The 11,723-nt window shown below is 39.1% G+C and overlaps 1 protein-coding gene and 1 long non-coding RNA gene across 3 annotated transcripts in view; one reads left to right on the top strand and one right to left on the bottom strand.

Moving 5' to 3' along the window:
* Plc21C (Phospholipase C at 21C) overlaps window positions 1-11,723 on the bottom strand; it is a 484,769-nt gene that overhangs the window by 17,921 nt on the left and 455,125 nt on the right. Inside the window, exons 27-28 of the mRNA XM_071677149.1 lie at window positions 10,416-10,560; window positions 4,771-4,852 (exon numbers count right to left, since the gene is read on the bottom strand). Of these exons, the coding sequence (XP_071533250.1) occupies window positions 4,784-4,852; window positions 10,416-10,560 (214 nt within the window). The 3' untranslated portion in view covers window positions 4,771-4,783. The remainder of the gene's footprint in view (window positions 1-4,770; window positions 4,853-10,415; window positions 10,561-11,723) is intronic.
* LOC139757085 (uncharacterized) overlaps window positions 1-11,723 on the top strand; it is a 50,263-nt gene that overhangs the window by 33,763 nt on the left and 4,777 nt on the right. For both annotated transcript variants that reach the window (XR_011714496.1, XR_011714495.1), the window contains exons 3-5: window positions 2,569-2,649; window positions 3,153-3,316; window positions 9,387-9,501. This is a non-coding gene — a long non-coding RNA (uncharacterized lncRNA). The remainder of the gene's footprint in view (window positions 1-2,568; window positions 2,650-3,152; window positions 3,317-9,386; window positions 9,502-11,723) is intronic.

Raw genomic sequence — 11,723 nt, 5'->3', positions numbered from 1 at the left:
TTTTGTATCATAAAGATTGTGCTATAAAAGAACAGTGGTGACTAAGGGCCATGATTGGTTTTATCAGCCTTGAGTTGGCTCTTTAAAAAAATTATGAGACAGTCAAAATATTCTCTGACATCCTGGTTTGACCTTGAGCAGTAGTAGAACTGGCAGAGGGCTCTTTGCTGTATGGCACAGAATTATGCTAACCCTGCATCTATTAAAGAGTGAAATCTCAAAAAGATACAGCCTTTATAGAAAGTTGGTGGTGAGGCAATACTGTGAAGGAACCACGACCATGAGAAAGAGAGGTACTCTCTTTCTCTCTGATGGTTCATCACATTAGGCACATCTCGGTGTGGCATCAGATAGTCTGTTAAACATTCTCAGATTTGACACTGCCCCTCAACATATTCGTTCTGGTCTTGTTTCCTTTACTGGCTTCCTCTTACCTCTTCCTTTTTCTTCTCCTCATACATATTTCATATTTACATTCCCTTTTTTCTATAACTGCTCTGGCATCTCATTCTTTTAATATAATTATTTTTACACTGTTAACAGTATAAAAATTTACCTCAGTTTGCTCCTAAATGGTCGAGGATAGATCTCAGGGTTGGTAAATATCCTTCTGAATGAGTATATCCCACAACCATTGGCACAGTCAGCTGATTTATCAAATGTGAATAGGAGCATTAGCAAGTTACAAGTCCTCAAGAGCTCTCCATTTTACATATCAGTTTTTTCTATTATTTTTTTTATTATACTTAATCGCTGTCTCCCACATTGGCGAGGTAGCGCAAGGAAACAGAGGAAAGAATTTATATCATCTATTTATTTGATAGTCAACAGTATGAATAATCAGGTAATCATCAAAACTGCAAAAATCTTCCTGGATAAATGCCTTTAGTTAAGCTTGAAATATTACACACATCTTATGGTTGTCAACAAAATGGATAATCAAATATTTGTCAAGACTGCAAGAACCATGCTAGAAGAAAGCTCCTTTTTGGAAATGAGATACTACTTGAATTTTGAGACCCATGACTGATTTTTTTCTTTTTTATCATGTTTTGGTTCATGTATGTAATGTGTTAAGTGGTGACAATGAACTAGCTAGTCAGCTAATAATAAGTCATTACATACTGATATACACATTTTGATTCAGATATCCTTGAAATAGGTAAATTTTCCAAACATTAAGCCAAATGTCTCCCAGATGAATGACTTCTGAGTCTCAGGATCCCAAATTCAAACTTGGTTATGAAATATTTCTTGGCAGTTGAGAACTTTCTTGGCTTTTCAAGTCTGTGAGATTTAATGTCTGCTGATTCAACTGGAGTTTCCTGTCATTCTGTTAATTACTTCTTTTCAAAAGCTATTTTTTTTTTTTTTTTTTTTTTTTTATACTTTGTCGCTGTCTCCCGCGTTTGCGAGGTAGCGCAAGGAAACAGACGAAAGAAATGGCCCAACCCCCCCCATACACATGTACATACACACGTCCACACACGCAAATATACATACCTACACAGCTTTCCATGGTTTACCCCGGACGCTTCACATGCCTTGATTCAATCCACTGACAGCACGTCAACCCCTGTATACCACATCGCTCCAATTCACTCTATTCCTTGCCCTCCTTTCACCCTCCTGCATGTTCAGGCCCCGATCACACAAAATCCTTTTCACTCCATCTTTCCACCTCCAATTTGGTCTCCCTCTTCTCCTCGTTCCCTCCACCTCCGACACATATATCCTCTTGGTCAATCTTTCCTCACTCATTCTCTCCATGTGCCCAAACCATTTCAAAACACCCTCTTCTGCTCTCTCAACCACGCTCTTTTTATTTCCACACATCTCTCTTACCCTTACGTTACTTACTCGATCAAACCACCTCACACCACACATTGTCCTCAAACATCTCATTTCCAGCACATCCATCCTCCTGCGCACAACTCTATCCATAGCCCACGCCTCGCAACCATACAACATTGTTGGAACAACTATTCCTTCAAACATACCCATTTTTGCTTTCCGGGATAATGTTCTCGACTTCCACACATTTTTCAAGGCTCCCAAAATTTTCGCCCCCTCCCCCACCCTATGATCCACTTCCGCTTCCATGGTTCCATCCGCTGACAGATCCACTCCCAGATATCTAAAACACTTCACTTCCTCCAGTTTTTCACCATTCAAACTCACCTCCCAATTGACTTGACCCTCAACCCTACTGTACCTAATAACCTTGCTCTTATTCACATTTACTCTTAACTTTCTTCTTCCACACACTTTACCAAACTCCGTCACCAGCTTCTGCAGTTTCTCACATGAATCCGCCACCAGCGCTGTATCATCAGCGAACAACAACTGACTCACTTCCCAAGCTCTCTCATCCCCAACAGACTTCATACTTGCCCCTCTTTCCAAGACTCTTGCATTTACCTCCCTAACAACCCCATCCATAAACAAATTAAACAACCATGGAGACATCACACACCCCTGCCGCAAACCTACATTCACTGAGAACCAATCACTTTCCTCTCTTCCTACACGTACACATGCCTTACATTCTTCTGTTTCCCATTTTAGAAAGTTAATACAAGGAGGGGAGGATTTCCGGCCCCCCGCTCCCGTCCCCTCCAGTCGCCCTCCACGACACGCGAGGAACAGGTAAGCTATATAATTTACAAAATATTTTGTATAATGAGTTCCTAATCTTTATATGATTAGTGATATAAAACTTATTCCGTAAAAATAGGCTCAAAACAGAAATGTAAATCAAAAGCAGTAATTAGGAATGACAAATACTATTCTGTATATCATAGTGAATTTATAATTTTTGGAAAGCATCCTGCAAGAAAATGTTGTGATTTCCAGTCATCATTGTTAAAGGAGAGAGTACTATAATTTTAACTTTTTTCTGTATGTGAGGGTTCATTTTTTATTTTCTTCAAAGCATTAAGGATACGTATATGCCATGCTGATAATGCAACATAGCCCCTAAATGCTTGCACATGGATGTGGGGACCATTATCCATTTTATGCATTCCCAGATTGACAAGACAACCTATTGATGTTGTTTCTCTAACCTGAAGCTTCCTGATGATAATTCTTTAATCACATCAGCATTTCAATATTTTTCTAATGTAATTATAATCTGATTATTATTACAGACATGTTTATGTGATGCACTGGTAGACCTTCCACCGTGCTTCGTCCTGTATTTAGGAGGTCCTAGTTCTCATACTGCATAATTCTTATAGTCTTTTTGGGCCAAACCCTCTCACCTACCCTCCATCATGCAGTTCTACGAAAGTCACCTAATGCAATCAGTGAGGTAGGTGAATGCATGATTAATATTGTCACGTTCATATTGTATCCACACAAAAAACATAACTATAATGTGACCTGGTAAGTTGCATGAAAATTCCATTCAAGAACAGTACTATAATAGTTCAATAAGTCATTATTCTCCCTTTCCACCTATAATGTCATGATGTCACAACTCCAATGTACTCAGTCTACCGGTGTCATCAGTTTGGTTAGGTAGGTTTTGCTCTGGTCAGGGCTAAGCTGTACATGAGTAAGTGTGCCTTCTCTACCTAATAGATTATCATTCTCTTGAATAACCATAGTCTGTTGGTGTTTATACAGCTAATTTTTGTAATATAATTCTCATATGTGTAATATTGGCCTCCCGTTTTATAAAACAAGATTTATTTTCAGAAGAGTCAGAATATTCAATGGTGTTCTGTGGGGCAAAGATATGGGGCCTGATAAATGTAAATTCTGATTAATGTACATGACTTGCCAGGAGGACTGACACAATAAATGAATATCTTTGGATTAATAAAGTCATAAGAAAAACAAGGAATGGCAAGAACTGCATCAATCTCCATAGAGATTTAGGTAAGCTTCAAAATTTGTTAGGTACATGAATAATGAAATTCAATGATACCAGATCTGATAAGTCAGGAATATGGGACAAAAAGAAAGGCCTTTTCATGAGAGTAATCTAGCAGGAAACGAACCACATGTATCTGTGTATGAAAAGGACTTGGGTGTATGGATGTAGACATTGTATCTACCCTATTGCCAGAACACAGTATTAGAAGAATTGTCAAAGAGTCAAATTATTTTCTTGGTTATTATCAGTATCACCTTTTTAGCAAAAGAACGAAGCATTTTCAGAAAAATATCTACAGTACACATAAGCCATGAATTAAAAATATGCATATGAAGTTAGGATACCATATTTGAAGAAAAATATTGATCTGATAGACATGATACAACAGATGACAATAAAGATGAACCTGAAATAAGAGAGCTGAGGTAAGGGGAGAGGCCAGGGGCCACATATTTTCCCAAAAGGTAGAAGAGAAAAGTTATAACTTTCAAGTTTTTTAATGAAACTGACAGCAACAACATAAAACAATTCTTTGAAGTAAGTTAAGAAAGATATTCAAAAGGGAGGACAGAGTGAGAAATGAATTAAAAGAGAAGTGAAAAAGTATGATTTTAGTAATAGCATGGAATAATGGAAGAATGGAATATACAGTGAGTTTATGAATGCAGTGGATAAATAATCTAAGAAGCTATAAAATAACAAAGGTGTAAGGTATGGGGCCCCATGATTGTAAAACTTTCTTTTCAAATTGTGCAAATAGATAATTACAAACAAGTGATTATAAATATTAATTCTCTCATCATGGTTGAACTCCTTTACAATGGAAAATGATGTCCAGTTCATTTACTACAAGTTTACAGACATAACACGTGGTATTCATTTACCTTAAACAGGGGTCTACGAAGACGGGGATTCTTCAAGCTCTGCAAGTTTTCCATCATATTCTGCCTCAATCACATTTCTTTCCTGAAAGACATACAGTATTGTCTAATATCACTGTCTTCATTATACTACAAAAACGTGACAGATAGTGCACACTGAAATTTACTAAGATAATGTAAAATTACTGGGTCAGGACAGAAAATATCTGATCAAAGCTTTGTATTACAGCATTCTTTACTGGACAGATATCAGCGAATACTAATGATATGTTAATATCATTATCATTACAATCATTATTATTATTATTATTATTATTATTATTATGATTATAATTATTATTATTATTATTATAATTATCATTATTATTAGAAGGGGGTGACTGTATTGTTGACTGGTTGGTAAGGTTATTTAATGTATGTATGACTCATGGTGAGGTGCCTGAGGATTGGCGGAATGCGTGCATAGTGCCATTGTACAAAGGCAAAGGGGATAAGAGTGAGTGCTCAAATTACAGAGGTATAAGTTTGTTGAGTATTCCTGGTAAATTATATGGTAGGGTATTGATTGAGAGGGTGAAGGCATGTACAGATCATCAGATTGGGGAAGAGCAGTGTGGTTTCAGAAGTGGTAGAGGATGTGTGGATCAGGTGTTTGCTTTGAAGAATGTATGTGAGAAATACTTAGAAAAGCAAATGGATTTGTATGTAGCATTTATGGATCTGGAGAAGGCATATGATAGAGCTGATAGAGATGCTCTGTGGAAGGTATTAAGAATATATGGTGTGGGAGGCAAGTTGTTAGAAGCAGTGAAAAGTTTTTATCGAGGATGTAAGGCATGTGTACGTGTAGGAAGAGAGGAAAGTGATTGGTTCTCAGTGAATGTAGGTTTGCGGCAGGGGTGTGTGATGTCTCCATGGTTGTTTAATTTGTTTATGGATGGGGTTGTTAGGGAGGTGAATGCAAGAGTTTTGGAAAGAGGGGCAAGTATGAAGTCTGTTGGGGATGAGAGAGCTTGGGAAGTGAGTCAGTTGTTGTTCGCTGATGACACAGCGCTGGTGGCTGATTCATGTGAGAAACTGCAGAGGCTGGTGACTGAGTTTGGTAAAGTTTGTGAAAGAAGAAAGTTAGGAGTAAATGTGAATAAGAGCAAGGTTATTAGGTACAGTAGGGTTGAGGGTCAAGTCAATTGGGAGGTAAGTTTGAATGGAGAAAAATTGGAGGAAGTAAAGTGTTTTAGATATCTGGGAGTGGATCTGGCAGCGGATGGAACCATGGAAGCGGAAGTGAATCATAGGGTGGGGGAGGGGGCGAAAATCCTGGGAGCCTTGAAGAATGTGTGGAAGTTGAGAACATTATCTCCGAAAGCAAAAATGGCTATGTTTGAAGGAATAGTGGTTCCAACAATGTTTTATGGTTGCGAGGCGTGGGCTATGGATAGAGTTGTGCGCAGGAGGGTGGATGTGCTGGAAATGAGATGTTTGAGGACAATGTGTGGTGTGAGGTGGTTTGATCGAGTAAGTAATGTAAGGGTAAGAGAGATGTGTGGAAATAAAAAGAGCGTGATTGAGAGAGCAGAAGAGGGTGTTTTGAAATGGTTTGGGCACATGGAGAGAATGAGTTAGGAAAGATTGACCAAGAAGATATATGTGTTGGAGGTGGAGGGAACGAGGAGAAGTGGGAGACCAAATTGGAGGTGGAAAGATGGAGTGAAAAAGATTTTGTGTGATTGGGGCTTGAACATGCAGGAGAGTGAAAGGCGGGCAAGGAATAGAGTGAATTGGATCGATGTGGTATACCGGGGTTGACATGCTGTCAGTGGATTGAATCAGGGCATGTGAAGCGTCTGGGGTAAACCATGGAAAGTTGTGTGGGGCCTGGATGTGGAAAGGGAGCTGTGGTTTTCGGGCATTATTGCATGACAGCTAGAGACTGAGTGTGAACGAATGGGGCCTTTGTTGTCTTTTCCTAGTGCTACCTCGCACACATGAGGGGGGAGGGGGATGGTATTCCATGTGTGGCGAGGTGGCGATGGGAATGAATAAAGGCAGACAGTGTGAATTGTGTGCATGTGTATACATGTATGTGTCTGTGTGTGTATATATATGTGTACATTGAGATGTATAGGTATGTATATTTGCGTGTGTGGACGTGTATGTATATACATTGTGTATGGGGGTGGGTTGGGCCATTTCTTTCGTCTGTTTCCTTGCGCTACCTCGCAAACGCGGGAGACAGCAACAAAGCAAAATCAAAAAATAAATAATCATTATTATTATTATCAGTATTTAATGTATGTATGATTCATGGTGAGGTGCCTGAGGATTGGCGGAATGCTTGCATAGTGCCATTGTACAAAGGCAAAGGGGATAAGAGTGAGTGCTCAAATTACAGAGGTATAAGTTTGTTGAGTATTCCTGGTAAATTATATGGGAGGGTATTGATTGAGAGGGTGAAGGCATGTACAGAGCATCAGATTGGGGAAGAGCAGTGTGGTTTCAGAAGTGGTAGAGGATGTGTGGATCAGGTGTTTGCTTTGAAGAATGTATGTGAGAAATACTTAGAAAAGCAAATGGATTTGTATGTAGCATTTATGGATCTGGAGAAGGCATATGATAAGAGTTGATAGAGATGCTCTGTGGAAGGTACTAAGAATATATAGTGTGGGTGGCAAGTTGTTAGAAGCAGTAAAAAGTTTTTATCGAGGATGTAAGGCATGTGTACGTGTAGGAAGAGAGGAAAGTGACTGGTTCTCAGTCAATGTAGGTTTGCGGCAGGGGTGTGTGATGTCTCCATGGTTGTTTAATTTGTTTATGGATGGGGTTGTTAGGGAGGTGAATGCAAAAGTTTTGGAAAGAGGGGCAAGTATGCAGTCTGTTGGGGATGAGAGAGCTTGGGAAGTGAGTCAGTTGTTGTTCGCTGATGATACAGCGCTGGTGGCTGATTCATGTGAGAAACTGCAGAAGATGGTGACTGAGTTTGGTAAAGTGTGTGAAAGAAGAAAGTTAAGAGTAAATGTGAATAAGAGCAAGGTTATTAGGTACAGTAGGGTTGAGGGTCAAGTCATTTGGGAGGTAAGTTTGAATGGAGAAAAACTGGAGGAAGTAAAGTGTTTTAGATATCAGGGAGTGGATCTGGCAGTGGATGGAACCATGGAAGCGGAAGTGAATCATAGGGTGGGGGAGGGGGCGAAAATCCTGGGAGCCTTGAAGAATGTGTGGAAGTCGAGAACATTATCTCGGGAAAACAAAAATGGCTATGTTTGAAGGAATAGTGGTTCCAACAATGTTGTATGGTTGCGAGGCGTGGGCTATGGATAGAGTTGTGTGCAGGAGGGTGGATGTGCTGGAAATGAGATGTCTGAGGACAATATGTGGTGTGAGGTGGTTTGATCGAGTAAGTAATGTAAGGGTAAGAGAGATGTGTGGAAATAAAAAGAGCGTGGTTGAGAGAGCAGAAGAGGGTGTTTCGAAATGGTTTGGGCACATGGAGAGAATGAGTGAGGAAAGATTGACCAAGAGGATATATGTGTTGGAGGTGGAGGGAACGAGGAGAAGTGGGAGACCAAATTGGAGGTGGAAAGATGGAGTGAAAAAGATTTTGAGTGATCGGGGCCTGAACATGCAGGAGGGTGAAAGGTGGGCAAGGAATAGAGTGAATTGGATCGATGTGGTATACCAGGGTCGACGTGCTGTCAGTGGATTGAATCAGGGCATGTGAAGCGTCTGGGGTAAACCATGGAAAGTTCTGTGGGGCCTGGATGTGGATGTGGAAAGGAAGCTGTGGTTTCGGTGCATTATACATGACAGCTAGAGACTGAGTGTGAACGAATGTGGCCTTTGTTGTCTATTCCTAGCACTACCTCGCACACCTGCGGGGGGAGGGGGTTGTCATTTCATGTGTGGTGGGGTGGCGATGGGAATGAATAATGGCAGACAGTATGAATTATGTACATGTACATATATGTATATGTCTGTGTGTGTATGTATATGTATACGTTGAGATTTATAGGTATGTATATGTGCGTGTGTGGACGTTTATGTATATACATGTGTATGTGGGTGGGTTGGGCCATTCTTTTGTCTGTCTCCTTGTGCTACCTCACTAACACGGGAGACAGCGACAAAGTGTAATAATAATAATAATATTGTATTATACTTAACTGCTGTCTCCTGCATTAGTGATGTAGCACAAGGATACAGATGAGGAAATGGCCCAACCCACCCACATACACATCTATATATACATAAACGCCCGCACACACACATATACATACCTATGCATTTCAGTATGAATGATGTACATGTGTATATATGTATATGTCTGTGTGTGTGTATATATATATATATATATATATATATATATATATATATATATATATATATATATATATATGTATACGTTGAGATGTATAGGTATGTATATTTGCGTGTGGACGTATATGTATATACGTGTATGTGGGTGGGTTGGGCCATTCTTTCGTCTGTTTCCTTGCACTACCTCACTAACGCTGGAGACAGCGACAAAGCAAGTAAGTAAATATAAATAAATATTGTTATTATTATTAATATTATTATCATTATGTATCCCAGGACCTATTTAACTGATGTGACTCCTACAGCTTTAAGGCTGTGCGACTTCCAGTGGCTGAGAAATGATGACTTCCTTTTGGGTTGCAAGTTATTCATCGAAACTACTCCCTTTCATCAACTGGTGATGATACATCCTCAATGAAGGTAACCTTTTCCATGCAGTACAGCCCAAGTAGGTGGAGTCCTTGCAACTACATCATAAGGTCACATAATATGTGATATCAATACCTTTTTGTTCATGCTTGAATGTACTTTGGTTTTGGTACTTTGGTACTTTGGTTTTGATTTTTTTTGCATGATTGATATGTGTGGTAGTAGGTTGCCAGAATCAAAATTTTTTATCATTATTTATCTACATTCCCTTACATTCACTTTGTTCTTTTAAAACACTATCTATAAGCATATTTCATCCTGTCCCTAACTTCCCTTGCAAAGTCTGCAGAAATTTCATTTTTACTTTACTCTTATTCTTTACTGCCTTCTTTACCACTTCATCCTACCCAAAATAGACACTTCTTTCCTCTTCTTTTCACTTTCATGCCACTCACATCCCCTTCTTCCTTCAATTTACATATCTTGAAAACAACAAATGCCCATCACGTTATCATTCCCATCTCCACTCTCCTATCATTTTCACCAGCCTCCTTTTCTGTTCATTTAATCTATCCCTTGCTCACACACATTTTCTCATCTTTTGCCCTCAACTCTGATATAATCATAATATAATGCAATAAATCTTGAGGAGAATGCTTGAAGACTGAAGTAACAACATTTATCATTTGTTTACCAAAAGTTATATCTAATTTCATTTGAAGATATCACATTAAATCTGTCATCTCATTATTGATTGATTATATTTCTTTCTGCTATTTATCATCAAATGGGGAACTCAATCAAACAAGTCAATCAATCTAGCATTTTAAGTTTGGTAACCATCTTCAAACAATTTTTACTTAATTCTGATGAAAATAAAGTGAATTGGATGTAGCTCCTGTGCATGGCGAGATTGGAGTGAGATGATATAATACAGATCCTCAACAGCTATTACAAAATCTTACCCTTTGTTTCTCCTCTTCAAACTGATTTCGAATTTCTTCATGCTGTTTTTCCAATTCTGCTTTCTTCTTGTCATGAATATCTGTTAGTCTTTGTCTTTCCTGAATACCTTCAGCAACTATCTGTTTACTGATCTCACGCTTTTTCCTGTAAAATTCAATAGGTAGGTTTTAATGTGCATAATACATCATTAATCTCATTTTCTAAATTTACATAAGTGTAGCTTAGAAGAATGAATAAACATATCTCTACCAAATGCAGAGCCCTATGGGCAGCTGAGATGGCATCTTGCTTGCATGCTTTACCCCTAGGAACAGCATGAATCCAGAAAAATTCACCCCAGTCAACTACCATACAATGTAGGAGGCTAGTAGATGACTATTCACAATGGCTAAATGACTGTACATAAAGTGATCTAACCAGGCTCATGGCATCACAATGCTGAAGTGATGTGCTGTGGCATGGTGTACAGTGCCAATAGCATTCATTCACTGAATGCTGGCTTTTGTCTAAAGTCTGTTACTACCCAGTATCAAGAAATGGTTTTATAAAACAGAAAGTGGGAAAGGAAGGGAAAGGCAACTAAATGGATGCTCACAGAGCTATACCATCAATAGAATAATGTTTTTCATTTTTTTAACACCTAAAGAATGTGTGAGAAATACTCAGAAAAAACAAATGAATTCGTATGTGGCATTTAAGGATCTAGAGAGGGCATATGACAGGGTTGACAGAGATGCTCTTTGGAGGGTCTTAAGAATATATGGTGTGGGAGGTAAGTTGCTAGAAGCAGTGAGAGGTTTTCATCAAAGGTGTAAGGCGTGTGTACGAATAGGTGAAAGGAGAGTAAATGGTTCCAAGTGAAGGTTAGTATGCAGTAGGAGTGTGCGAGGTCGCCATGGTCATTCCATTTGTTTATGAATGGGGTGGTAAGGGAAGTAAATACAAGAGTCTTGGAGAGAGGGGCAGTATGCCATCTGCGGGAGATGAGAGGGCCTGAGAAGTGAGTCAGTTGTTTTCTGCTGATGAAACAGTGAGAAACTGCTGATGTTGGTGACTGAGTTTTGAAGTGTGTGTGAAAGGAGAAAGTTAAGAGTGAATGTAAATAAAAGCAAGGTTATATAAGGTTTTGAATGGAGGAAAAAGTGGAGGAAAGTGAAGTGTTTTAGATATCTGGGAGTGGGCATAGCAGCACATGGAATCATGAAAGCGGAAGTGAATCACAAAGTGGGGTAAGGGGTGAAGGTTCTGGAAGCACTGTGTAGAAAGAGAGAACAGTATCTGGGACAGCAAAAATGGTTATGTTTGAA

The sequence above is a fragment of the Panulirus ornatus genome, chromosome 24, assembly GCF_036320965.1.
Source record: "Panulirus ornatus isolate Po-2019 chromosome 24, ASM3632096v1, whole genome shotgun sequence".
NCBI lineage: Eukaryota > Metazoa > Arthropoda > Malacostraca > Decapoda > Palinuridae > Panulirus > Panulirus ornatus.
Note: the sequence above shows the minus strand (reverse complement) of the source record. Positions and strands in the feature narration are given on the sequence as shown.